Below are 27,851 nucleotides of genomic sequence, written 5' to 3'. Positions count from 1 at the left end.
GGGCTAATTAATTACTAGCTGCTGGTAATGCTGACTGAGCCCCCAGGGACCTCAAGGCTGGAGAAAGTGCAGAGAGATACTGGAAAATTACTGTTTAATTCTTCAGCATTACACTGGAAAATTACTGTTTAATTCTTCAGCATTACGTATGACTATACGGCATCTGGTAGGTGAGGGACAGGAAGAGGCTGATAACAAGCCAGCCACCGTGACAGCTCTGCAGGCCTTCTCCTCCCTGGCAGCAGGGGTGGCCAGGCCCCTGGAGGGCTGGCTCCGGTCCTGGTGAGAGTTCAGTCTCAGGTTGGATGCGGGTCCTCAGGGCGGCGCTGCCCATGCCTGGCCCCGCAGCTGTCAGTACTCCTGCTGAGTGTCGCAGCCGAGGAACTCTATCCGCAGGGCAATGTGGTTGTGCCACTGGCGGGGGTGTATCCTCACATAACGGGCAAAGAGGGGGGGCTCCAGGGTATTCACCACTGTGCTGGTGTGGTCTTGGTTTGCCCTGAAAATCTGGAGAGGAGAGAGAAATCAGGGGTGCGCTCTCCTCTGCTAGTATAGTGAGCCCATGACTTGAGGACATGATCAACCCAGACAAGCACCACTTGGCAATGCTTTAGGGAGGAAAAAGCACAGCCTGGCTCACTGCTCCTGCAAAAAATCCTGTGAGCATGTTTGCTGCCAAGGGCTGTGCTTGTTGCCCTGGGGGTGGCCATGGGCTGCTTCTGGCCATGGAGCAGCCTGCCTACCTTCTCCTTGCCGTCCTGCAGGACCGGGCTCCAGTGCACACCGTTCTGGCTGCTGGAGACAGCAAACTCCTTCACAAACATGTGGGTGAAGACAGCTTTGGCACCTTGGGTTATGATTGCAGTCACCTTCTTGGTTACTTCAAAGTCCGCCTGCAACCACTCACTGGGGCTGTTGCCCTGGGGAAGGACAGACTGCCTTCAACCCTTCAGCAGCAATGAGAAAGATACGTTTGTTGCAGCTGAAGCCAAGCTAGCCCTGCACATAGTCTTGGGCTTCACCTGCCCTACGAGGCACCTGGTTGGAGCTGCTGGGTACTAAATCAATGCGACAACTCTCCTGCCTGTGTGCAGGCAGCTTGCCTGGTGCATGTGGCTGTACACACTCCCTACGCAGCCCTAGCTAGGAGAGGTTGCAAACATCCAGCCTGCCTGCCTGCTGGGATCCCACCTACCTGCCCATGCCCCACCTGACTGCCTGGGGATCTCCTTGCATGAGCTACCTTTGGCCTCCATGCGTTGGTCCTCCCCTGCAGGTTCAGGCGGGCCTGGGAGGGTGACCAGCTGGAGAAGACGTTGGTGCTGTAAGAGGACGCGGAGATGCGCTGGTCAGGGATCCCTCTGTTCTCCATTCCTAGGGGGATGGAGCAGCCTAGAAGAGTGGAGCGATGCATGTTGGAGCGGGGAACAGACCCATCATGGAGATGCCTTCTGGCTGCTCACTGCTCCAGCCGCCCTCCATGCACTTTCCTTGGTTACAGGTTCTCCTGTGCCTTGCTACAGTGTCATGGTCCCTGCACTGCTCAGGGCCCCTGTGTGCAGCATGGCTCTGGCTGGGGAGTGCCAAATTACACCTGCCACTAGTCCCACCTTCTTTTGTCCCTGGAGATTTTATCTAGGGGGAATGTGAAGAATTTGTGCATCTGCCAGGACATAAGGAGAACCTGTCTCCAGGGGAAGAACAAGGATACCTGGCAGGGAGACATCCTGCACACTCTGTGATCAGGTGTGCATGTGTGCAGCTGCCTCAGAGCCAGCTGCCAGGCTTGTGGCATTGGGCTACAGCAGAGCCGCTGCTGCTTGTAGCTACTGGAGGCTCTGCCCTGCTGGTGTACGAAGCTAAAGAAAGGATCCCAGAGCACCACTGCCCTGGGTCACACTGTGGGCCAGAGCAGTCTCGCCTTGGAGTGGCAAAACCAGAGGCAAAGCCAATAGCACCTGTCTCTGCTTGTTCCCTGCTCCCCCAGACTAAGGAGCAGCTCCCCAGCTATCAACTTAGCTGCTGCTGGAGGTTTCTGGGGGATCAGGAAAAAGCGGTGGTGAGAGCTGGCCCCATGCTCTCCCTCTGGTATTGCTATCTCTAAGACCATAATGAGATTTTCCAGCTTTATTCCCCCAACATCTCAATGCCATCTCCAGCCTCCTCCTTCCCTCTCCACAACTGCCTGGGAAGTCCTGAAACATGTGGAGCTGGTGGTCAGGACCCCACTGGATCAGGCCCCAGCTTTGGTGCTTGGCATCTAGAGGTGGGACGTACTGTTCAGATCGCAGCCAATGAGCTCCATGCGCAGCGTGGTCCGGATGCTGTAGTGAGTGGGGTTAATGCGGATGTACCGGGCTATGATCGGAGGGTTGAAGCAATTTTCTTTCACTCCAGTTGCATCCACATTTGCAAAGAACAGCTGCAGGGAAAGGGAGAAAAAGGATTGTTGTACCAGTGGAAAGAGAGCTAGACAGGATAAGGATTAGTGGGGAGAAGAACATTTCTGTCTGGCACTTCTGTATCTTATCACTATCCTTAAAAGAGAATGGCAGCTGAGGGAAATGATTTGAGATGTGATTCAGACCAAAGAAGTGTGAATAGGCCAAATCAGGGTGAATCACTGAGAAACAGGAGGAGGAGAAACTTAGGGTCCGCGCAAATGAACATGTTTTTATATTTTCACCAAACAGAGGGGAGAAAAAGAAGGAAAAAAAAAGTCAGTCCTGGGACTTTTGAACCTGGGAAAAGTTTTGGCCACAGCTGGTGTACATGATGGAGGCTTTTCTGGATACTTTTCTTCTCCAGCTAGAATGATCAGCTTATGCATATTTAGATTGTGTTTTTTTCTAATGAGTAGAGATCCTCCAAATCATCTGCATCTGCACAATGTTTTTAGAAAGCCAAATCTGCCTTTGGCATCAAAAAAGATATTCAAGCAAAATCTTATGCTTAGCTCTAAGTAACACGCAACATAACGTTAAGCAGTGGATCTCAGAGTCACCTGGGATCGTGGAAAGAAATAGCTCAGTCAATTTAAAATGAGACAGATGGACACAGACAGCAAGTCCCTTGCAAATCCGTGATCTGCGATTCAGCCATCCTGGCAGTGAATGCTCACTGTTCCTGCCCTAATCAAATATCTCAGGGGCTCAGCAGATCTCTGCCTTGTGTACAGAGCTCCCTAGCCCTCATTACCCCAAGAGACGCCATTCTGGGAAGACACTCTTCTCAAGACCTGTTCACCTTACCATCTGGGTGCTGGTGGCATTCCCCTTGTATTTCCTCCACCTTTGCCCATCAAGGCTGTAGAAGACAACAAACTGGGAGATGTAAAGGCTGGAGAACTTTTGTCGGGCCCCTTGGGTTTTTATGCCGTGAATAATCATGAGATGCAAAAGGTCCACCTGAGAACGAAAGTCAGGGATTCATTTCTGATGGAAAACCCAAGCCGTGTTCAGGCAATGCACTGTAAACCCATGGAACTCATTTCCTTGTGATGTAATGGAGCACAGATTATGAAACTAGGTAAAATAGTCATTCATAAGGGCACAAAGTCAACAGCTGGGAGAGGGCAGGGGAGAGCTATTTGGAGAGGCGAGCTGTTCTCACTTGGTCTTTGGGGGATTTTTGCACAATCCGATGCTGCAGCCAGACCATCAAGTGATTCCTCTGCTGCACTGAGGATGGATCTGGGCATCAGGCCAGCAGCAACCATGGCCAGACCAACTGCCATTAGAATCTCAGGACTCCCCTCCCAGAGGGGAATCAGGGGAAATAGCAGGACATAGCTGGGGAGACACTGGCCATCCATGCAGGTGCTTCTGCACAGTGCATCAGCCACGAGCATGCCCTTGCAATGACCCCAGCAGTGCCTCCAGCCACTGGACCCTTCTTACCTGGATCCAGGCGTTGCTGCGGTCAGTGCTCCAAGCATTGATGGAGCCGGTGTTATCCAGCCTGCCCAGGTAAGGAGCCCACTGCCCTGTGAGGAGAGCGCACAGATATGAGGGTGCTGCTGGCCCCTGACGCTACCCAGCCCGAGGCAGTGAGAAGTCCATCCGCAGGATGGGGCCTGAGGATCACCTTAGGGTTTAATAGCCACGTACAGGGTGGCAGAGCACTGACACGATGTGCCAGACATGTGGGAAGGCACCTCCAGGTCCCGAGTGGGACACTGACATAGGCACGGATGGAGGAAGGACTCTGCCAGGGACCCGGTGTAGCAGAGCCTTGGGCAGGCAAGCATGTGAGTTGTGCTGGCTGAAGCTGCCCCAACCTCACCTGCCTTTCTTGCAGTGACAACCCCTACTCACCATACTGCCCCGACGCTGTGATCTGAGAGTCTGCAATGTGGCCCGAGGCCAGGCCGAGGGCATTTCGGCAGTCTGCAGCCAAACAGGGAGAAGGAGGGCGAAAACCAGGGAGAGTTGATTAGATAACAAGGCTTTTGAAGGAAAAGCCTAGGCTGGGTAGCAGCCTCCTGACTCAGGGAGGTTGTCTCAAGCCTCCAGGAGCCCCCAGGCTTGTTTGTCTCACACCAAGTGGTGGGTTTCAGACGCGTCCACATCCATCCCTGAATTTTAGGGGTGCTGGAAGTTCTTGCTCCCGACCCCAGTGTCAGCAGCAGAGAGTTCCCAGCATCAGCCATAGCAGCCTCTTGCCAAACTTCTGTCCCTGAGTCCCTGACCTCTCATTCCCATGCCCTGATCTCCCAGCAATGCTGACAAGTGTCTCTTCCTTACACCCATGTCTTGCTCCTGGGCCTTTTTGTTGCTAGGCAGCATCTTTTAAAAACAAATATCATGTCACTAAAGGAAAGTCTGCCTGACACCCCTATCTCTCCGTGTTTCTCTTCTAGTCTGCTGAGCACAGAGCTGTTTGTCTCTTATAATAACCATTATTATTAGCAACTTGTCATATCTTGGCATCTTCGCTGCATGGCAAATGCTTCTGGGGAAAATGCGAATTTGAAATCTTAAGCTGATTTTTAACTTATGGAAACATTTTCTGGCTGACATTTAATACTCCTTTAGGAAGAAGAGAGAGACTGTCACTGTGTGATAAAATACTACTCTCACAAACCACTTCCCCCAGTGCTTCCTTATGGTGAGGTAGAAACATATTGTTCTGGGGTGAATGGAGTCAGAGGTTTCCTGTGGATTTTGTAGTTGCTTTTGAGGCTGCTTCTATCAGAGCAACCTGTAGTCAGGCAGCGTCGCTCTCTGCCTCCTGCCATCACTCCATGCCTCAGTTTACCTCTTGATATGTGGTTAAGCAGCTGGGCACTGTACCTCCCTGACAATGCGGGTAGGCACCAGCATGTGCATGCAGTTGCTGGGGTGAGTGCATTTTACAGGAGGTCCAGGGACCCTCAGTTTTGGAAAACAAGAGTTCTGGGAGCAAATATTTGCAGGCTAATGAAGCTGGTCTCCCAGCCTTCACCCCAACCATGTCCCTGACTCTGTGCTCTGGGCTGTGTAGGGTGGCAAGGGCTGAAGTCATGACTTTCTTTCAGAGTGAAAACCCCAAAGACCCCACTTGGGCCACCCCAGGGGAAATGCTGAGAGCCCTGGGGGAGGGAGCTCAAAAACATGCTGGCCATGGCCATGGCAGCAAGAGGGCCAGGGTACAAAGAGGATCACTCACTTAGGTTGTACACAAGGAAGAGAGCACTCATCCCGGCTTGCTGGTGCTCGCCCACTTTGCACTCTACCCGCCAGATCCCAGCATGTGAGGGCCACATCTCCACCGTCCCGAAGACACCTGGCCAGGAATGGAGAGCAGAGCAGAGGGGAGTTACTAGCTGTAAGGGGATGCCGCAGTGCCAAGCACTGTGCGAACACAGAGCCACACTCTTCCAGATCCATTCCCCCTCCTTGCTATACCACTGCAGGCTTGGCACTTCCTAACAGGTATGGACATGAAGCCCTGGCAGCTGGGTTGTGCACAGTGCCCACGCTGCATCTCACCAGGATAAAGGTTGTAGACACCCATGCGATACTCCTGGCTAGTCCTGACGCTGAACAGCTGCCCATGAAAGTGGATGGAGTGGATATCCTCAGTGCTGCCCATGTTCAGGAGGTGCCATCGGACCCGTTGCTGCTGAGCCATCACCAGCCCAGGCAGTGTGTCACTCATGTAGCCGTTGATGGCTGGGGAAGGCAGAGGTCAGGAGCGGCTCAAGGCTGCAGGTTCTTCCATACCAATATAGATTGTGGGATGGAAAGGGCAAGGGCAAGGCTCCTCACCATGGAAGGAATGGTTTCTTTTAAGGTCAGGATTGTCCTGCTGGATGTGGCAGGGAGGGCGGCAGTTCCTCTCCATGTTCTCCAGGAAGTACCAGCTTTTGGTCTCGTCAAAGATGGTGAAGAGCAGGGAGAACTCCTGCACAGCCAGCTGCCGCCTGAAAATGAAGCTCAGCACCCCACGGCGGCAGATGATCAGTGGCCCAATGAGGCCCGAGTGCAGGTCCTTCTCCTGCCAGGGAGCCGGGAAAGAAGGGTTTGCCTCAGAGGGGGAGGCAGCGCTGACACCCGCAAGCGGCACAGCAGCGAGGAAAGCGGTGGCCCTGTCTGCATCCCTGGCCTGGCTCCCACTCGTGCACAGGGCATGGCACGTGCAGTGTGGGAAGGACATCCTGGGTTCACTGGGGGATCCCCACTCTACCCCTAGCTAAGAAAGGCTATGCAGCAAGTGTTTGCATGTGCTTTCAAGAGAAGTGGTGTCTGTCTGTCCAACAGTCTCTACCCCACTAACATTGAAACCCATGAGCCAAATTCAGCCAGATTTGGCAGAGGAGTAGGGGACTGCAGAATGCTAGTTTCTTACAAGTCTCATGAGCCGGTACAACTGGGGAAAGGGGGAAAAACCCAATTAAGAGAAGGGAAGAGCAGAGAAAGCACCAGCATGCATTCATCACTGTATTAGACACCTGAGAATCTACACCGCCATAGGCTGCTTTCAGCACAGGAAAAGCCTTGACCTCACAGCCAGAACCCAGGTGTGCTGCCCATGGAGCCAGCCTCCACCTACCAGGTCCACGCTGGAGAAGTAAGCCCAGGCCTTGCAGTCGAACTCTTGTGTGGTGGGTGCCATCTGGGGCAGGACTTTCCAGGAGTACTTCCGGAGCTCGCCAGGCTGCACCACCTCTCCACCCTGCATTGCGCCTTGTGTCTCCTCGTAGGCTTGCAGCGTGGAGTGGAAGGAGAAGGGCCGTGAGGCCATGTTCTTGAACGTAACCTGCACCGGAGGGAAGGCAAAGCAAAGGGAGTGTGGGAGGGGGCTAGATGCAGTGCTGAGAGTGTCCTGGACCTTGGGGTTGGATCCAACCAGCTGGTGGGAAGGAGGCAGCCATGTCTCCAGTGCCCAGACCTCCAGCTGGGCCCCATGTAGTGGCCGAGCCCTGCTGAACCACAAGCTGTGGCTGTGCAGTGTGATTCCCAGTGAAAAGCGCATCCTGGTCATGTCAGCAGGATGAGGCCCTCTCCCTGCTCAATGGGAGCAAGGTCAGCTGCACTACTGTCTCTGGAGCCCAAAGGTGCTGAATCCATCTAGTGAAGATTTCAGGGAAAACTGGGCAACTTCTCCAGTCATATGAGTCCTGAGCCTGGTGAAGAGCCTTTCACCTCTTCCTTAGGTGGGTGCTGAAGGACCTTTGGTGGTGAGGGAAACCCGAGCCTGCCCTCACATAGAGCACCCAAAGAAGCTGTACTGAACCCTGCTTAGCTCATTACTCTTTTTACAATCCCTTCACCCAAAAGATTCCCCATGGAGCCCAGGAGCTGCTCGGGCTGTGCTGTTACAGGGGTTGGGTCTGTCTCAGGTCCAGGGCTTTGCATCTGAACACTCTGAGGTTCCTGCTGACCCATCCCTCCAGCCACTGAGGTTCCTTTGAATGGTGGTTCTGCCTCCCAACCTGGTGCCATCCATGTGCTATGCAGGGTGCCAACGAGGCAGCTCCTGCCTCCAAGCCCTGAAGGTGAACCCATGGGCATCGCAGAGCTGGCAGGCCCACCTCAGCACTCCCTCTGGCTGAGCACAGCCAGCAATGGGGGGATTTCAGGTTTTATAGGAAATGGGAACTTTCAATTCACCATGATGACATCTTCAACTTCTGCCCTGATGTATGGCCCGAGGATGCCCAAGTGCTCGTCCAGCTCTCCCCGCAGCAGCGGCTGCGTGAAGGAATCGTCCATGTACTCTCGGAAAACCACCTTACGGTACTGCCAGAAAGGCTTCCTCCTGCTGCTCCAGGGGTCCCTGCTGGGGTGAGGGCAGTTAAACAAGTCAGATGATACTGTCCCATAGGGAGGGCAGCCATGGCAGGGCTGCTGCAGGGCAGGGGTGATGCAGAGCCTAGAGCATCCCTGACCCACTTGCAAGGAAGCTCAAGGTTGCTGGAGTTACAAAACTCCCCAAGTGGAGGGGAGGCGCTGGGAGCATCCTTCCTCGGGCTCCTTGGCTGGGTCATACAGTCATAGGCCTGTGATCCTGCCTGCCAGGACATGCCAACTCATGCATCAAGCCATGCCACACAGTGCAGGAGGAATATATGAGGGACGGTCACACTTACGTGGCTTTTAGGAAGTGCTGGGGTCTCTGGTTCCCGTATTCCCACATCACCTCCACCGCTGCAATGAAGTATTGCCGTACCTCCCCCTGGAAAGAGCGCGGGTCGTGCTCCTCTTCCCCATAGATGTCAAAATCCTCCATGGTCTGCTCTGTGTCACTATACTCGTCGTAGTCTGGCTTGTCAGCTTTTGGCCTCGAGGGGCTGAAATGGGTCCTGTTGTTCAGAGCCAGTCTCTCCCTATGTCCTGGGACATGGTTCCTCTTCTCAGCAGTGCTGTTGCTTTCCCCATCCTCCTTGGGCTCTTCTAGGCTCTGGCCCTCTCTCTTCCCGGTTTCTCTGAGGACATCTTTCCCACTGAGCACCTGCCATCCATCCGGGTTAGCTTGCACATATTCGGCTGGTTTTTTGGTAGTGCTGTGGTTGCGAGTGGGGATGCTTGGAGACAGGGAATAGTTCTCTTTGGAGGCTGGTTTCATAGGGATTTCTTCTGGGCTTTGCACAGATGTGTTCTCAGGCACGTAATCCTCCACGGCATTGGCCTTGAGCTGCTGAGGCTGAGGACTGAACTGACCCTGATGCTCCACAGAGTTTGTCTCCTCCTCCATCTGGCTTCTCCCCTGAGCTTGCTTGCTCCCAGGAGCCCCCCAGACAGCACCTCTGCCCGGTTGCAGCTTGGCCAAAGCTGGGCTCCACAAGCCCCCAGCGTGTCCTGCTGCCCCCAGGGAGACCGGGTCCCAGTTTGAGGCCAGGTCCGCAGCCACAGCAGCAGCCTGCGTTTCTGAGCTGCTTGTTGCCATTGCCGCTTCGCTCCCCAGTGCTCCCTGAGTCGGGAAGGAGTGTCTGCTGTGCTGGGCCCCTTCACTGCTGCTCCATACACCCCCATCGGTGCTTGGCCTCCCCTCAGGATGCATCTCGTCAGCACTATCTTCAAGCAGAGCCTGTGGAGCATCCCTGCCTGGGTATAGTCTCCCCTCAACCATGTTTGATTTTTCTTCCAGGCTTTGCTGGGCCACCATCACCTCGGGCAAAGTGTCACTTGATATCAGGGACCTGTTTTTGAAGTGAGTGCTGCAAAAAGGGGAATGAGGTCCACACACCTTTGGGGCTTTCTTATTCACTGCTGTCTCAGGGGTCTGGCTGGCCAGATCCTGCTCTGCTCTGTTACCCTCAGAGAGAGGCTCACTGCTGCCAGGCCAACTAGCGTTGGGAAGACCCAGACCATGCATCAAGCCTCTGCTCTCCAATGACCTGGCTTGTCGAGGCCTCCAGTCAGGGCCACTCATGCGTGGGGCTGGAGCTCTGTGTCTCAGAAACTCCTCAGGGCTGTTTAAGAAAGCATTTGGGAACTGTCTTGTGTCATTGGCCACAACATTCGATTCAGAAAAGGCAAGACTGTCCAGCTCCAGCAATTCTTTAGCGGCTGTAGCATCCTGAAACACTGCCTCCAAGATTAATTCATCCCTCTCTTCCGTCATTATATAGCTGGAAGGCTCAAGGTCATTGGGATGTGCAAAGGTGGTTTCTGGAAGGCTTGTGCCTTTGGCAAGTTCACTGGCTTCTTCTTCTGTGCCACTTTTTGCAGGCGAGTTACTCTCATCTGTGAGGATTTGTTCTTGTACAGGTTTGCTGGGTTCCAGGTCTGAGAAAGAAACATTTTTCCCTTCAAAAGATTCATAAAAGCCTTGCGAAACCACTTTGTGAGGTGTTTTTTCCAGCCTAGCATCTAGCTCATTTGATGAATAATTGCTTTCTCTAGTGTGACTGTAAACCACAGCATGAAAAGTCCTGTTGTCTTCTGTCTCGTCTGAAGATGCAGAAGGATTGTCCAGTGTAGAGGAAGAGTTATGATCAGTACTTAAAGCCGGTTCTATATTGATTGTCTCCTTTGATTTGTATAGATTTAAGGATATTTTATCAACCCCTCTTAGCAACTTGTCCTCAGCACCCTGTGAAGGTGTGTCTTGAAGTCCCAGATTATGCTCCAGGTCATTCTGGTGAAATGAGCTCCTGTTCTCTTGAAGAGGAGCTTTGCTAGCAGCATAAGCAATTGAGTCCCACAAGCTTGTTGCATGAGTAGTTGTCTTTTGAGACTCTGCTTCCATTATCTCTAATGTACCACCAGACTGGACCATTGTCCTTTTTACTGGCTTCTGCACCTCTGAGATTTTTGTCACCTTCTTTCCTGCCAGAGCATCTTCTGGAGCTGGCATAGCTTGGTGCAGCCATTGCTGACTTTCTTCTGAGCTCATAGTACCATGGACCCTTCCACTGACACTCGCCAAGTGTTCTCCAGGTGGGAGAGCTCCAAACCCTTCACCCTGGCTGATGAATTTTGACAATTCTTCTTCATCTTCCAGGAAGGATTCATAGGGCACTGGCTCATAGTCTGTCTCTGGCAGAGAAGACATGGAAATATCAGGTGGATGTGGAATTGTTCCTAAAAGTGTTGATGTGCCATTGGAAGGGGGATCAGAAATCCTGCCATTGCTCAGGAGGGCCCCATGGCTGGGTTCTGTCAAGCACAATTTCGGGTTTTCTGTCTCATTTCTGGAAGAGGTGACATTGTTCAGTTGCTCATTCACACATGGTCTGTGCCATCTCTTTCTTTTTGAGAAGCCCCTGGGTTGGAAGTCAAAGGCGCCCTCCTCTTCCTCGAAATCCACATAATCTTCCCCATCAGGGTATTGTTCATGCTGGCACTGCAAGACTGTGAACTTGGCGTGCATCCCTCGGTCTCTGAAATCAGGATTCAGGCACCCCAGCGTCCAGACACCTGTCTCAAGAGAGGCCAAGAGGACACCATAAGCCCACCACAGTCTGCCATCCCCCTGCTGCTCCCTTGCTAGTGCAACCTGTATTTTCAGGCAGCCTCTGGTTCATGGTAGTGATTTCATGTTTTCATAATCCCTAGAGTATCTTACAGCTGGACTTAACAAGACATCAGGGTTGCTGGCAACATCAGAGCCACTCCTGACAAGCACCATCAGCAAGGCTGGTGTTTCCTGCCAGAACATAGCGACCTACACACACCTGTGAGGCCCCAACAATAGCTTGGTGAGACCAGTTAATGCACTGAGAACCCACAGAGCCTCCAGGATTATTGCCAGCAGCAGAGTAATCACCATAATCCACCCCCAAAGACATGCTGGTGCTGTCAAATACACCTCTCTCCCAGACATAGTCGTCACGTCTCTCCCACTCAAGGAGAAAGAAATGAAAAGGCTGCCTCTTGCTCACATCCCCGGCCAATGCGTTTGCTCCCCACAGCGAGCACCTCTTCTCCAGGCGCCAAGAGTGGATGAGGAGGTGTGTAATAACTAGGCTCGGACGCTGGAGAGAGCTGTCATCTGCTGCTGGCAGAGCTCAAATGGATGCAATATTTGGCTGGGTTTTAGAAAGCTTCCTGGGGTATCGAGAAACCCTTGGCTCAAGGTGCAATGCTCGTGACCATCATATCCATGTTTGCAATCACATGGTAAATTCTACGTTTCCTCTGTGAGTGAGGAAATGGTTAACAGCACCACTTTTGCAAATGCTAAGGAAAAAATGCTGAGTGGGGGAAATAAAACCGAACTCTGAAGCAAATCCTTCCCCAGAACTTCTCCATGGCTGCGATTTCTGTCCTTGCAAAGGTGTGGAGATATATGGGATGCCGTGACCAGCGGCGGAACCCACAGCAGGGACAGCACTGCTGCTCCCCTTGACCTCCGAGCTTGGAGCCAAGGGTGCAGATGCAAGGTTCACGAAGCTCACGTTACTGCTGCTAGCTTACTGGCTTGGCAGCATGTGTGACCTTAATGCACCCTATTAATGAAGTAATCAGGCTTTGGAAGGATTTAATCATTGCCTCTCACTTTGCTGTTCCAGCAGGTTGTGCATCCCTTTGCTCTCAGGGCTGCCAAAATGCAATCAGATACCAGAGACCTGGCTGGAGGTGCTCACTTATCTCTGCTGTGATGCCAAGCCCATGGTTTATAGAATAGCTCATGTTACTAACCTGGCTTTTCCAAACTCATGAAGACCGTTTCTCCAGAAAACGGGAAAAGCGTAAGCACATCCTCAAAGACCATGTTGCGCTTGAACGTGTTTCCAGAGAAGAAGATGGAGAGGAAATCTGTTTGGGCCCCCACACTCAGGACATACCAGTACACAACTTCGTGCAGGCAGAGTTTTGGTTTGAGGTTGTCAAACACAAAGCCGTTAATAGCTGGAAGAGAGAAGGAGTGAAACATTTCATCAGGACTTGATTCCCCCATGGCTACCAAGCTGCTGCATGTTTCCTGCTTGTTCCCTGGGGCAGGGATGTGCCTGTGTCTGCCGGGGCTTTGCAGAGGGGGCCCCTGGCTGAGCACTCACTGTGCATTACATTGGAGGCATAAAACTGGGGGTCCTGGGCATCCACATGGGCTGCGTCAGTGCAGAACCGCCTGATGTTCTCCTCCAGATACCAGCTGCGGTTCTCATCAAAGACCGAAAACAGCACCAACCTCGTCTTATCTGACATTATCTGGAAGGTGGAGAGGGAAGCTGTTATTCCTGGTCTCATCAGAGCACCCCCAGGGCCCAGTGTAGCTGCCAGGTCTTAGCCTGGGAACAGTTTCCTGCTATTTCACAGGAGTTAGAGTCCAGGATTGGAGAGAAGGGAATATGCAAGGGAGGATGGGGAAGGCAGGGGCATTGAGACTGATGGTAGGTATTGAAGAGAACAGGACAGACAAATTTGGTTTTACCCAAATGTTTCACCCACTGCACTTATTCCAGCCTTTCAGCCTGGTAGTTGAGTTGACAAAGGAAGGACCCACCTGATTTCCCCTCTGATCCATGGACTTCTTAAAGCAGATCAGGAGGGGTCCAATCAGGCCTGAGGCTGTGTCTCGGACCGGGTCGATGGAGCTGTAGTAGAAACGGGTGAGGCAGCGAGGATCCGCCTGTGTTGGCCCATCCTCAGTGGTGACCCTCCAGCTGTAGGTGAATGACTGGCCAGGGGGAATAGGAACGTCCTTCACGTCCTTATCTGGCAACACACAGCCCAAAGGCAGATCAGTTAGGTCTGGGCTGCTCCTGCAAGGGGTGATCTTGCTTTTTAAAAGAGCTCAGAAAGGCGGTTTCCTGACCACACAAGTTGCATGGAAAACTACCCAAACCCATGCCCACCCCAGGATGGCACACTGGCTGCTAACATGCACTTGCATGGAAAGTTGATCTGGACAATAGGAGCCCCTGGGACCAGGTGAGGATGGAGAGGCATATGCCTAATTTTGAAAGCCCTTGAAACTCCTGCAAACTGGAAAATTTGCCCAGTCTCAGCTGTGTCTGGGCTCTGGGCTGCCTAGAGGAGTTTGCAGATGAAGGTACACAGCTGGATGGGGCTGAAATGGGTGAAAAACAAAGCATGGAAAGATAGGTTTTTAAGCAAATACAGCTAGACCATGAGAAAAGCAAGGAGGAGATCTGGAAGGAACAGAAGGAAAACTGAAATGCAAATAAATCCTCTGAGCATTCAGCAGGATCTTGCACTGACGTAGCTTTAGGAAAAGACCTTTCTCTGCTCCAAGTGCCTAGCTGAGCCACTGTTAAGAGCATGGTTTACAAAGCTTATGTGTCAGTCAGGGTAGGAATAGCTCTATTTATACTCCCCTAAAAAGCATTATCCCTGTGGCTCCAGGACCACGACTCGCCCGCTTTCACAGAGTTGAATCGCTGGCAAAGCTGGTGAGCTATGTCTGGCTGGGGGATGTTGACAGAGGGGCAGGGACAGGGCTCCCAGCCCCCTTGTGTGGCTTGGCTCCTTTAGTCCTGCCAGCCAATGGGCCACTTTGCCCTTTTAACTCTCCTGAAGGAAAACCTTAATTTAGATAGTAACAGGTCACAAAGCTGACCTAGTTCGCTGAACCCCTTAGTGGCTGCCATCCTGGTTCTGTCACCTCTGCTGCAGCAGAAGAGCTTTTCTCCAGCCTCTACAATTGCTCCCGTCATTGTGATACACCCAAAAGGGCAGAGAGGAGGAGGGGAGAGGGATGGGGTACAATTTTGCCCTGGTGGGATGTGGGATGTCCTTGCACAAGTTGTGATCCTGGGAGCATGCCAGCAGGGAATGAAAGCAGTTCTGGGAAAGGGACCTGGTAACTCAGCAACCCCAGAGCAAAAACTGCAAAGCTGTGAGAGGGAGAGTCTGAATCATAACGAACATCCCACATTAAAGCAGGGCAGGGGGGAGCCCAGGGAATGAGGACTGTAAGCAAACTGGCAAACACAGGTAGGATCACCAGGGTGGTTCCTGCCTCATGAGAAAGTGGAGGCCTCCAGGATGGACCAAACAACACGGTCCCAGCTCCCTGGTTGACAATGCCCCTTCTTACAGCCATCATCCAAGCCTTCCTTAAAGACAGGGTTACACGGCACCAAGCGGGACATGAGCCAAGAATCATCATCATCTCTGGGATTGCAGGGCTCAGGTGCTTGGCTGGATGGGTTGGACAACCAGTCTTACCACAGGCTGCAGGAAGCTCTCCTGGCCCAGAACAATGGCAGTGGCCAAGTGATGTCCTAAATTCTCGTGGCCTGCCTTACCTTGAGCGGGCTTCATGGCGTGGTATGGCCTTACGCTGGTAAGGCCGTGAGGGTAGATGTTGTACGGTCGGCTTGCTAGGTTCCTGAACACGATCTGAAATGAGGACAGCCAACAGGAACGTTTAATGCTTTCTTAAAATTGTAAGCCCTCGAGCCTGCCCTCAGTGTCCTCGCAGGGAGGGAAACGCTGGGCAGCAACACTCTGGGATCAGCTACCTGCCAGTGTCCAACAGGGAGGAACCCAGACGTGTCTGGGACCACAAAGTAGGAGTCAGAATAGAAGAAATGACTGTTTATTTCTCTACCAGTCTACACTGTCCATCTTTCCAGGAGGTGTCCATTTTAGGGAGGGCATGAAAATATCAGATTTATTAAAGGCAAAGCTGCTGTCTTTAGTCTCACTTTGCATATGAGACAGAAGAGGTGTGTCAATCCAGGAGGCCTCACAGGACCGAGCCACTAAGTATGCACACTAGTCAACAGCTTCAAGGTGCTCCCCACTTCACTGCATGAAGCCCTTAATTTATTTCTCTAAATAGCTGTCGGGGCTTTGCCACAGGCGTTACCTTCAGCTCCATGCCCACAACTGCACAGAGAGCCCCCAGGCAGGGAACAGAAATGTGAAGCTCCTGGAAACCATCCCATTCCTCCTAGCAGCAAACAAGTCAAGTGGTCAGTAGAGGCACTGGGGGAGATACAAGCAACAGTCCCCAATACTGTATGGTAAAAGCACACAGATGGAGAAGAGTGGAGGATGAGAGGACACTCCTGCCTCGGAGGAAGGTGCTGGATGCCATGTGTCATAGATTAATTCACACTATTCCTAAGATGCCTGCAATGACGTCAAATCAAGGGGACTGGGCCATATCCTGTGCATCTTTGCTGATCTCACTGAGAGTATTTAGCTTTAGCTTTCAGTAACACCTGCCTTTCTGGTGAACTTTGGACATTACCAAACATGACTTTGGACATTTACCAAACAACCAATTTTAGTTTTGGGCCCCTCACTACAAGAAAGACATTGAGGTGCTGGAGCGTGTCCAAAGAAGGGCAACGAAGCTGGTGAAGGGTCTAGAGCACAAGTCTTTTGAGGAGCAGCTGAGGGAACGGATGTTGTTTAGCCTGGAGAAAAGGAGGCTCAGGGGAGACCTTATCGTTCTCTACAACTACCTGAAAGGAGGTTGTGGCAAGGTGGGTGTCGTTCTCTTCTCCCAAGTAACAAGCGATAGGACAAGAGGAAATGGCCTCAAGTTGCACCAGGGGAAGTTTAGATTGGATATTAGGAAAAATTTCTTCACCAAAAGGGTTGTCAAGCATTGGAACAGGCTGTCCAGGGAAGTGGTTGAGTCACCATCCCTAGAGGTATTTAAAAGACATGTAGAAGTGGTACTTAGGGACATGGTTTAGTGGTGGACTTGGCAGCGCTAGGTTAATGGTTGGACTTGATGATCTTAAAGGTCTTTTCCAACCTAAACAATTCTATGATTCTATGATTCTATGATAGAACACCTCAAGGACTTACGTCAGACCTTAGCCTAAACCAAGAGCTATTAGGAGGAACAGCATCTAGCTTTGAAGTTTCCCCTTCCAGTCCCTCTTTGTGGAAAGCAATCTCTCTCTTACCTTAAACTGATCTCCAACCTCCCCCTTAATGACAGGCCCCAGAATTCCCTTGTCCAGTTGATCTGACACCTTGCGCTTCTTGAAGGTTGCATCCTCGTACTCCACAAACATCACTTTCTTATACTTTGAACCGATCCGCTGAGGGCCAGCCTCCAGGAACAGGCTTGTGATGTTTCTGCAGGCGAGGCAGAGAAAGAGCAAATAGCCACATGTGGGATGCTGTCAGAACCAGAGCAAGACCTTCCATTATCCAAGGACCTACACAGCTGCCCAGGGACTACCAGTGCACAGTGAGGACACCCATTCCTGCAATCACAATATGCATCCTGGGAATAAAGTTTCAAGTGATTCAGTGCTTCTTTAATGGAGAAAGCTTCAACTAGGTTGCACAGTAGCAGCCTTGGGCTGACACTGCCCTGTCTTGGAGGGAAGTGGTGACTGTGAGAGCTGAGAGCATGGCAGGTGGTCCTGTGCTGGGGAACACCCCCAGTATGCGGGCATAAGGCAACAGAGCAGTTGCCTTTTCTTGATCATTCCTTGCTTCCCAGGAGCAAGGCCTGCCCTAAGCTGGAGAGGACACCTCCTCTGGTTTACCCTGCAAGAGGCTGCAGGTAGAGATTTCTGCCCCACATACCTTGCTCCAGCAGCTGCTGGCTGGGATCCCCATCTACGGCACAACTCGGTGACACCACTACAAAGCCAGCCCCAGCCCACACAGCCTGTGTCAGCAGAGTGACATCGGGACTGGTGACAAGTGTCGTTGCCATGCAGTGCTGACTAAGGTACTTCTGCTGAGATATCACACTTGCATCACCTCTCCCTCCAAAAAGTGGGGCAGCAGCAGGGGCTAATTGCCTCTGCCATCTAGAGCAGGTCCTTTCAGACAGGGCAAGGAGACCCACACTCTGGGGCTGCGGGCACATGTCCTGGCTGTGCAGGGCCTCCTGGCTGGAGGGTGAGAAGGATCACCAGGCATTGCTGCCTGCTCAGAAGGGACTGACCCCAGAGACCTGGGCAACAGAGAGACAAATGCCCCAGAGACAAATGCCTCTGTGGGGCATTTGGTAAAATGGAGCAAAGCCAGGTCCTACCTTCCCACGGCCTCCCCAAGACCATCCTTGTCCTGCATCCATACTGTTAGTGTTAATAAGGAAGAACAAAATTGTCCAGGTTGGGCAGAAGGAAAATAAATTTCTGGGGAAAAGGGGAAGAGCTGGCAGGGCTGCCTCGAGGGGCAGCGTCATGGGCACACATGCCCACTCTCACCTGTCTAGAGACACTGGCTTCACAGGGGCATAGTCCCAGTCCATTTCCTCAGCTGCAATGTAGTGAGTCCAGGTCACAGGGTTTTCTTTGGCAAAAGAGCGCACTTGGATCATATGATAAGTTTCCTCATCTTCTTCAGGGTAATCCATGTCCTCTGGCTCGTCTGACAGCTTCCCCATCTTCATCAGGCGCTCCTCTAGACACTCCTCCACCTTCACAATGGCCTCCATGCCAGCTGGGTTCAGACAAGCCAGGCAGAAAGGGTCACATTGACATGCCAGCACAGGTGTGCACTCCCCCAGGCTTTGCCTGGGAGATGTCCTCTCCACTACTGTCCCCATCAAATGGGCCATCACATGGGTCAACCTATGCCATCCTGGTCATGGGCCAGATTGCACATGGATGTAACACTATGGAGCAGGAAGGGCCTTGGAGCTGCAGCACTGCACAGAACCCTGAGCCCGGGCCATCCCCTGAACTTTGTTTCCCCCGAGCTCTTGCAGAGTAAGGTTACCTTGCTGATGGGACTGTATCTGGCAGAACATCCGAAACCAGCCAGCTGTTCCTGGCATGGTCTGGGCTGTGAGATACGTGGCAGGGGAGATTTCTAGGCTGCTGAGACGGTGGCTTCTCACCAGGAATGTGTGGGCTTCGAAGAAGATGGAGTGAACTTCTGGCCCAGTGCCCAACCCGATCACGTGCCAGTGGACCTGCTTCTTGAGGCACAGTGTGAGACCTGCCAGGAGAGAAGGAAAGTACCCAGGAGTCAGCACTGTGTCTATCCCTTGTCCCCACTCTTGGTGTCATGGACTCAGAGCCTGACACATGCTGAGTAGAGTTCCCTGCCCTTCAAGGTGGTGGCTCCAAGCTAGAGAAGTCGCATGTGAATGTGAACTCTCTGAGCAAAACAGACGCACAGGCCACATCATCCCCCTGAGATAAGACTAGATTTACAGAGTGGGGGACTTTGGCAAGAGTTTTGGGAGGCATGCTGATGGGAGCTCACAGTTGGATGCAGTGGCAAAAAAGAGGTAGATGTGCTCCTTGATTCTATAAATAGGGGAATCGGGAACTAGAAAGGGGAATCATTTGCCTGATCACAACACTGGCAAGCCCGATACTAAAACATTGCATGTGGGGCAGGGCTCCAGCATGTCCTCAGCAGTAGTTGAAATACCCCAAAAAGGGCAGAGAGAGGTCACTAGGATTATTTGAAGGCTGGAGAAAATTCCTTCCTTGGAGAGACTCAGTGTGCTTAGGAAATGGGAGAGGACTTGACTGCACTGTAAAAATATTTTCCTGGGGAGAAATTAGTGTGTGCTGAAGGGCTCTAGCAGGGAAGTGAATAACAAGAACAAGTTCCTGGAAGCTGAAGCCAAACAAAGTCAAACACAGAGTCAAGCACTTATTTTTGGCACTGAGTGCGATAGGTCACTGGAACAGATCCCAAGAGCCTGGGAGGAAACGGGGTGGAGGCTCCATCCCGAAGCTCTCACTCTCCATTGCCACCTCTCCACCAGACACCTTTCAGGCCACGTCCCGCAGCCAGACAAGGGGTTGCTGGGCGGATGTGGATACCTTCTCGAGGGAAAACCCACTGTGCAGACACAGCAGCTGACTGTGAGGTCTACTCAATGATTAAGCTCCATGGATCCACCAGGACAGGGAATTGAGGGAAGTTTTGCTTTTGCCTTTTATTGGAGAATGGCAGACCCAGGTGGGAGGTTTCAGGGAGTGGTTCACCAAGGTTGCTAATGGTAATGACTTTCCTGACAGTGTTTCCCAGTTTGCCTTGGAGATTCTTCACTCTCAGGCAGCTCTGGACCTTGTCCCAGAAGAACATCAGAAATTGCCAACTTTTGTCTTCACTGAGACCACAAACGGCCTTTTCTTTTGCTTTTCTGGAGAAAAGGAGGCTAAGGGGAGACCTTATCACTCTCTACAACTACCTGGAAGGATGTTGTAGCTAGATGGGTGTTGGTTTCTTCTCCCAAGTAGCAAGTGATAGGATAAGAGGAAATGGCTTCAAGTTGTGCCAGGGGAGGTTTAGATTGGATATTAGGAAAAATTTCTTCACCGAAAGGGTTGTCAAGCATTGGAACAGGCTGCCCAGGGAAGCGATTAAGTCACCATCCCTGAAGGTATTTAAAAGACCTGTAGATGTGGCACTTAGGAATATAGTTTAGTGGTGGACTTGGCAGTGTTAGGTTTACAGTCGGACTCAATCTTAAGGGTCTTTTCCAACTTAAATGATTCTATCATTCTGTTCCCCAAATCCTACAGAGGTGTGTTGTCAGAGCCAGGCTAGTGAGAGCTGAATTTTCCCCTCAATGCTACCTCCAGCCTCATTCACAGGGCTACAAGAGATGAAACTCTTTGCTACCAGCACTATTCCTGGAGACCTCCGGGGAGGTCAGCTGCACTTGACAACACAGACAGCTGGAAACAGGTCCTGCCCCACTGTAAATGGGCAAGGCAGGTCAAGGAGTTGAGATGTAATAGTCCCTTTGGGGTGAACATAGTCTAACAGATCCATCACCTGGAAACTCCTCTTGATGTCCCTCCTCACATCCTTTCACAAGCTACCTTGAGTTTACAGACCTGGCTACACCCCTGTTCTTAGCACCTCCCATGCCCTCCATCCCTGTCCCCGGCACACCGGTACTCACCAGGCAGCGAGCCATTGATGTAGCCATTGATGGTGTGCAGCTCTGTCCTGTTGTTAGGCAGGGGCTGAGGAGCTGCCGGGGAGCCAGGTTCAGAGTACCAGCTTTTCCCTGTGGAGAGAGGAGGATGCAGTCAGCTTTCACCTGAGAGCATTTCAAAGAAAAAGGAAACCTTCCCAATGGGGTGAAATAGTATGAAAGCCAAAATCCAGGGAGGTCAGATGTGTGGTGCCTGTTGGAAATCCACAGCAGACCTGGCTACAGCTCTGCATGAATGTGGTAGTGACCACTGCACGTGGCAGGGCATTACTCCTCCTCAGCTTTAGCCTGTGTGATGGGAACAAGGCCAGGGCATGGGATGGGAAAGCTGGTGGGGCTGCAAGCTCCCTGCACCTGGGGCACAGAAGGAGTGGCAGTACTGCACCAGGAGCACATTGGTTGTGGGGGCTGTACAAGGCTCAAACCCTTGGGAGGCAGCATGGGAGCTGAGCAGCTGCACTCACACCATTACCAAAGCATGCGTCCCAGACCAGGCTGAATTCAGGGTCCAACACCAGTCAACAGGGTAGTTACCTTCATCAAACACTGCGAAGAGCATCACAAACTCTTGCTGCACATCCTTGTTCCCGTCACTCGCCATGGTCCCTGCAAGATACCACGGAATGGATCTCTTTAAAGGTCAGCAAGCACCATGCCCAACTCCCTAGGGAATTCCCTTTGTGCCCTCCAAGAACTGGTGAATCAAGGCCAGGCTGTGGATTGTTTTTGTCACGACTAGCATAGCCCTGTTTCCAGCCTTGCTGTCCCCAAAAGCCCATGGTTGAGAGGCAGCTGCCCTCAGAAGGTATCGAAAGGTCAGTTTGTGCTGCCTTCCCCTCGCAGGCTCTCAGGATCCACTTAGTCACCTGGAAGAGCCCATTTTTATCTAGTCCCCCCCTCAGGACCATCATCTGCAGTCATTGTCTATACTTCGTTTGTCAGTGGAGAAACTGTTCCTGGTGAGTCACTGGAGCCTGCAGACAGTGCCCTGGGAGGAGGTGACTCGTGCCCATTCCTCTCCAGTGACTACAGAGGGGTCTGGACAACTGCCTCCAGGAGATGGCTCAACCAAGGGTGACCAATCCCACCCCAGGTACACTTCTTGGTGCCTTGCACCCAGCAAGTATTAATAGTCAGGATTTCATCACCTCCATGTTTACCAAAGGAAGGAGAGCAGGCACAGGTACTGTGCACCAGCCAGTGCCCCAGGAGTCCTGCCTCTCTCTCCTGCCTGATCCTTAACCATTGCTGATACAAACTTCCCTCTAGTTCTTCCGACAAAACCCTGTTTGACAAAGCATCCTGGCTGACACCGAATGATCACAGCTTGGTTAATCTCTGAAGGAAAGACAAACATTTAGATACAAGGTGGAAGATTTCATCTGTGGTCTGAAATCTTGCAAAGGAAGGAAGAAACTGATTTCTCTCCAGCAGGGAAGTCCAAAGTGTGTTTGGCTCTTGCACTGGAAGGGACTCTTTGAGGAAAGTGCTGTCGTTGACCACAGCTTACTGACTCCACTGCCATGTTCAGCCTCTGGAAAGTGTCTTTGATTTTTCTGCTTTTCAGTTCACGATTGCATGTGACCTGTCCCCATCCTATGCTGTCCTTACCAGGTCGGCACACAAGCAGGGCTCCGATCAAACCGGAGTTGATATCCTTCACACTGTCGGTGTTGGAGGAGTAGGAGTGAGTCAGGCACGGTGAATCGCCATCTGTCGGGCCCTGGTTTTGCTGGATTTCCCAGATGTACGTGTGTGTCTTCCCCGGATCCACCCTGTCACCCTCCTTCTCTGGCTCGCTGGTCTCATCCTCATACCCTGCACCTAAAGCCAAAGGAACTGCCAGATGTCACTGAAGGTTCATCCCCAACACACCGTGGCTACAGAAATGCCTCTTCCCCCAACCCAGAGCACAGTCTCTCTCCACTCCAGCCCCTCTCCACCACAGCCCCTGGGGCCAGCCTGACTCCCACCAGTGATGATCTCAGCGCAGTAAGCAGAGCTGTGCCAGAGACTCACTTGTTGGGCTGTGCACCCACCACCTGCCCTGACACTGGAGGGCACAGTCTTCCTGGCCCTAAGTATCCAACCTCAGGTTTAACCTATGTATTACCTCTATAACTGATACAGGTTTGCTCTGGGCTGTTTGCTCATCTCAGCTCATTTCTGGGCTGGGCATGGTCTTGTTGTTCCTAGATGGCAGGCTAAGCCATCTCTGTGACTGTGTGTCCTCGTAGAAGGACGTGAATAGCAGGGTCAAGGAGGGATGCACTCCCTCCTGGCAGGCAGGCAGCAGAACGGGAGGTGCTGCGCAAGGGCTTGCAGCACCTGGCTATTGCCTGACTCACCCTCCGACGCCTTCCAGTAGGACACCCCGATGGCATGGAGGTTGTACGGGCGGGAGGCCAGGTTCTTAAATGTGATGACCACCGTGTCATAGACTTCTGCTCGGATGGTGGGGCCCAGGAGACCTGAAGCGGGTGAAGACAACAGGGTCAGGCAGCTGGGGTCAGGCAGCTCACACCCAGCCATGGGCCCCAAAGGGACTGGGCTTTCCACCTGCACAATTAGCAATTGTCCCTCACGTAGCATGGCAGCATCAACTGCTCTGGCACCAGCAACGCTCCCTGCATCCCCAGCAGCTCTGCCACACTGGGACTCTACCCAGGTGCTTTCCCATTCCTGGCTGAGGAGCTGCCAGCACCCAACCCAGGATGAGTTTGGCCACTGTCAAGGAGAGCTAGGGCTCACCGCGCTGCAGGTGCTTCTTACCCATCCACGCTGGCTTGGGCTTGGGCTGCGCAAACGAGGCATTGGGGTACTCCACAAACACGGCCTTCCTGTACCGGGGAGGAACACCAGGCATGGGGGGCCGTGGGCCCGGGTGCCCCGACATGCTGCAGGAGGAAGAAAAAGCCAAGGCTGATTGCGCAGCCCTGACCATGGTCAGGCAGCAGCCATCCTCTTCCTCCCCTCCCCGCCAGCTTGTTTGTGCTGTGCCAGCCCTGGGGATTGCTCACCCTGTTGAGTCCTTTGGGTTTCCTGACAACCCCCAGGAGTGTTTGGAAACATTTTGCTCAGCTCACGGATGACAACGTAGCATTGATTAATGTCACGGCGTTAGTCACGATGGAAGAAGACACAAGGGCAGGAGGTACAGTGCCATACCCAGCTGCAGCCAGGAGTGGGCACAGCTGCAGGCATCGCTGCCAGCCTCCTGCCTCATGCCTTGCCTGGCGTCGTGCTTCCCCATCAGCAGAGACCCGGGGCACTGGGAGTGCTGCAATAGCAGTTCCCTGTGGCCTCTGCCCCATAGCCACCCCCCACCCCATCGCCAGCATCTTCAGGTGTGGCAGACACATCACATCAAGTATAACCTCAAGCATCCTCCCCAGCTCCCCCTGGGAAAGAGACTGTCAGGCTGCATGGCAGGTCGCGGCAGTTTGTTCTGCGGTCTGAGCAACATCCCCACATTTGTTGCTTTTCTGACCAAACTGGGATTTACAGCCAGCCCCTAAAAAACTACTCCTTGCAGCAGGAGGATAAAGGAGCCCTGAACGTATTTCACATCCCACTTATCTCCACTGACCTCTTTCTATCTGTAAGAGGCTTAACAAATTCATTTTCCAGAAGGAATCCAGCACGTTTATCAGGATAACAAAGCCATAAATTTCTCCAGGGATTTTAGAGGCTGTCTTATCAGTCCTGGGACTGAGACCATTTCCAGTAACCAGACAGACTGCTTCCAGCCTTGTTTTGTTTGGAGCAAAAGCCAGGTGGTATTTTCTTCCCTCTGAAGAAGCAGGGAGGATTGCTCTCTGCCTCTGACTAAGCCTTCATTCAAGCAGCAGTTCCTTTTGCAACTCTTCCTCAAGAGGAAGAGGAAGGAGCCAGAGTGACTCAAATTTAGGAAAGGGCGACGCACACTCGCCCCCATGCCACCGGCTGGAAGCCACCTGCAGCTGGAGAATGCTGTGGGGAGAGCGGGGTTCACCCTCCCCAAAGGCAGAGCAGGATGGGCACCCATGAAAACCGCACGTGCGCCCAGCTCCTGCCTTTCCCACCATGGCTATAACCCTGCGTTCAGGCTGGCAGGAAGCCCCGAGCAGACACAGCCACAGTGAGCAGGGCCACTGCATTCAGCTGACTTTGCTCATGAGCCATTATCATTCCTGGCTCGATGGCAGTAGGGTCCGGACCAAGCTTTGCTCTCCAGGGTGACGCTACGCTGGGAGGTGGCAGTGCCGCGGGGTTGCTGGCACTGGGCTGTCCACTGTCGGGAAACTGTGCCTTAATCTCTAACTCACAGAAAGCCCAGCTTTGAAAATACATCCCTGAGATATGGGGGTCTGGTCCTGCTAATTCTGCGGTAAACAAGGCAGAAATCCTCTGGAGCTAGGGGGATTTCGCTGGCATGTGGGGGCATGGCTGGGAGGAGACTTGGTGACACTAGGGCTCAGCGTCAGGTCCCAGCTGGCACGGTAGAGCCTCACAGCCTTTGCAGGGGACGAGGAGGCAGAGTTTGGCACAGGGACGTCTGATCCAAGTGCTTCTGGCCAGTCCTCTGCACTTGGGGTCCCTATGGACTTCCTACTCCAAGGGCGGCTGAAGCCAAGGCAGGGAGATAAGTTCCTGGCACCTTTGATAAGCATTGTTAGTCACACTATCTGTTCATCTCTCGGAGCTGGGAGACAGCCAAGGTAAACACCCTGCGCTGCCAGAGCACTCAAACACGGGCTGCTGCTACATGGCCACCAGCTCTGAGCTGGAGCTGAGATCCCTGGGGCCGTTGCAGGGTAGGGTTGTGTTTGGGAGGAAGAGAAACTGAAATCATGGGAAAGGCGTAAGCAGCTCTGGCCTGGTGTGCCGTAGCCCATTCATTTGGCAGAGCTTTCCACAAATGTGCCAGAGAAACCACTGGATACATACAGGGGTTTTGGAGGTCCTGTTTGGAGGCGCACCCTTGGGGGCTGCTATAAGATGCTGGTACCACGAGGGAGAATGGGTGGAGCAGAAGACACCCCACGCACAGCTCAGAGGCACCCCAGCTCTGGCAGCAGCTCTGCTCCTGCCAGGCTCTCCTGGCTCGCTCCTGCATGCCCCTTCTTCCCAGCCTGGCTGTTTTCCTGTGCCCTCACAGAGTGAGGTGCAGAGGAAAGGGGTACGGCTTGATCCACGGGGGAGGTAGCCATCCAGCTCTGCTCCCCATGCTGAGCTCAGAACAGCCCATTCACAGCTATATGTGTCCAAGGCAGCTGTGTCTCCAGATAACACCGTCTGATGCCTGAGCAATGCAACTGCCACTTTTCCTTCCTACTCCAAAGTATTTGGGCAAAACCACCATGCCTTCCTTCCTCTTGTTACTGTGTACAAACACCATTCTTTGCCCAAATACTAAAAAATATTTTCATTCCCTAAAGGAAAACTTTCAGCCCCAGCAATGTAATGTACACAAAGATAAAAATAACTAAACCTGGGTTTTACCAGGGGCAGACAGAGTGGAGAGCCTTTGCTGCTCTGAGTTATGTCAAGGGGGCACAGTCAACCTTCCTCTGCAGCCCCCAGGTAGGAGGCACAGGACTCCATCTCCCCTCACATCTCCCCAAAGCTCCCAGGATGCAGAGCAGAAGAGAAAGCACAGGCTGGAGAACCAGGTCTTGGCTCCAGGCACAGACTTTAAAGGGTCACAGGCATTAAGATGCAGCAGTGCAGAGCAGCAGTGCAGAGCAGGTCTGCGTATCTCTCTGCAGATTTATTCCACCTGTGGATTATCAGGAGTTGCACTTAGTGACTCCCAATTGCACAGAAACACCCATTCCCAGCTGTACCAGCAGCTCAGTGCACCCACCCTGCTAGGTTACCCCCACGCAATTGCCTGCCTGGACCCAAGCTCACAGTACTGTGCATGCCAGGGTGGGAGAACACCCATAGCAGGGTGCTGGAATTGCAATAGAAAGAGCTTTACCCTGCAGGCGCTTGCAGCACAGAGAGCAGGTCGCTGTGCATGTAGTCCCAGGCGGTTTCCACTGCACCGATGTAGTATCTTCTGACCTTGCTGATGCTCTCCTCAACCAGGCAGAGGAGCAGGACGCTGTGCAGGACTCCCACCAGCATCGTGTCCACAGGCTGGGAACTGCTCTGGCTTCAGGAGGAAAAGTGAAAAGGAAGGAATGAGAAAGGAAAGAGGAGAGAAGAGCCTTTATCTTCTCATCCAGCTGTTGTAATCCACGGGAGACTATGATTTAAAGTCAGCATCCACAGGCTCAGTCAGAGCACTGGAGAGTTTCTCAAAGACATCAGGAGAGGAATCGCTCAAGCGGATTAGTGCAAAGAGGAGCGTGCGAGCGATGGACTCTCCCTCTCTTCCTCTGGGGTGCCAGTGACAGGAGGAGAGGAAAAAACAAAAGGAAAGGGAGGGCAAGCACAGTGGTAAGCTCCGCTGCAGGACCTAGCTGGCTCGATGTCCTGGCCCGTGTCCGAGAGCGAGGTGAGGAAAGGGAGGGTTGCAGAGGAAGGGGAATTTAGGTGTGGTCTCCGCGTGGTCCCACCTTCCCTCTCACCACAGAGGGGAGGGAGGAGAGCAGGTTGCAGGCCAGCACCCTGCTGCTGCCCAGGCTACGGGAGCCTTTATTTCCCCTGCAAGTCAGTCTGGGCTTGTACCTGGGGCTGGAGCCCCCCAGGGAGCCAGCAGCTACCTTCTGTACCTGCTAGCCTGCATAGCTTGAGGAAATGGCAATTTAGGGGAAAAATTGCCTTCAGGATGCAGATGGCTTATTGCTACAAAGCAGGAGAGGCTGCCCTGTGCCCCCCAGTGCTGGGAGCCTGCAGGGCACTTTGCATCTGCAGGGGCAGGGCTGGAGGTGAGGAAATAGCCAGGGATGCACATATGCATGTACATACGTGGGGTGTATCCCTGTCCCCCCTGTGCCTGCACCTCAAGCAGTGATGATTTAGCCACACAACCTCGCTTTGAGCCACATGAGAGAGAGAGGGTTGGGGTGATCCCTGGGAGTCCCCCTCCTGCCAGCTGCTCCTTATCCTTCTCCTCTTCTCCCAGGGTCCTGCAGAACAGCTCAGAGAAGATGCACTGAAACATTTTTGCAAATTTCTTC

At 52.8% G+C, this 27,851-nt stretch overlaps 1 protein-coding gene across 3 annotated transcripts; it reads right to left on the bottom strand.

Moving 5' to 3' along the window:
• Positions 1-92: 92 nt before the first annotated feature.
• Positions 93-26,853, bottom strand: F8 (coagulation factor VIII). Of its 3 annotated transcripts, none has more exons than XM_075161807.1 (26): positions 26,705-26,853; positions 23,512-23,636; positions 23,088-23,210; positions 22,351-22,563; positions 21,274-21,345; positions 20,704-20,811; positions 18,549-18,770; positions 18,035-18,269; positions 16,769-16,943; positions 15,141-15,239; positions 13,378-13,584; positions 12,932-13,082; positions 12,573-12,782; positions 8,576-11,348; positions 8,097-8,265; positions 7,036-7,242; positions 6,252-6,480; positions 5,973-6,155; positions 5,650-5,766; positions 4,317-4,388; positions 3,900-3,985; positions 3,252-3,407; positions 2,278-2,422; positions 1,244-1,392; positions 744-920; positions 93-507 (listed from the first exon to the last, which is right to left on the bottom strand). In XM_075161807.1, the coding sequence occupies exons 1-26, from the start codon at positions 26,851-26,853 to the stop codon at positions 352-354; spliced, it is 6,708 nt and encodes a 2,235-aa protein (XP_075017908.1). In that variant the 3' UTR covers positions 93-351. The 3 variants fall into 3 exon arrangements, with proteins under 3 accessions (XP_075017908.1, XP_075017909.1, XP_075017910.1); XM_075161808.1 differs by having other exon boundaries at positions 8,097-8,262; positions 13,378-13,589; positions 15,146-15,239; XM_075161809.1 differs by lacking the exons at positions 12,573-12,782; positions 12,932-13,082; positions 13,378-13,584; ... (8 more) ...; positions 23,512-23,636; positions 26,705-26,853 and having other exon boundaries at positions 8,097-8,250; positions 8,576-9,064.
• Between the last annotated feature and the right edge of the window lie 998 nt (positions 26,854-27,851).

The sequence above is a fragment of the Calonectris borealis genome, chromosome 13, assembly GCF_964195595.1.
Source record: "Calonectris borealis chromosome 13, bCalBor7.hap1.2, whole genome shotgun sequence".
NCBI classification, from domain to species: domain Eukaryota; kingdom Metazoa; phylum Chordata; class Aves; order Procellariiformes; family Procellariidae; genus Calonectris; species Calonectris borealis.
The sequence above is the reverse complement of the archived record's forward strand: the minus strand, read 5'-3'. Positions and strand labels throughout refer to the sequence as shown.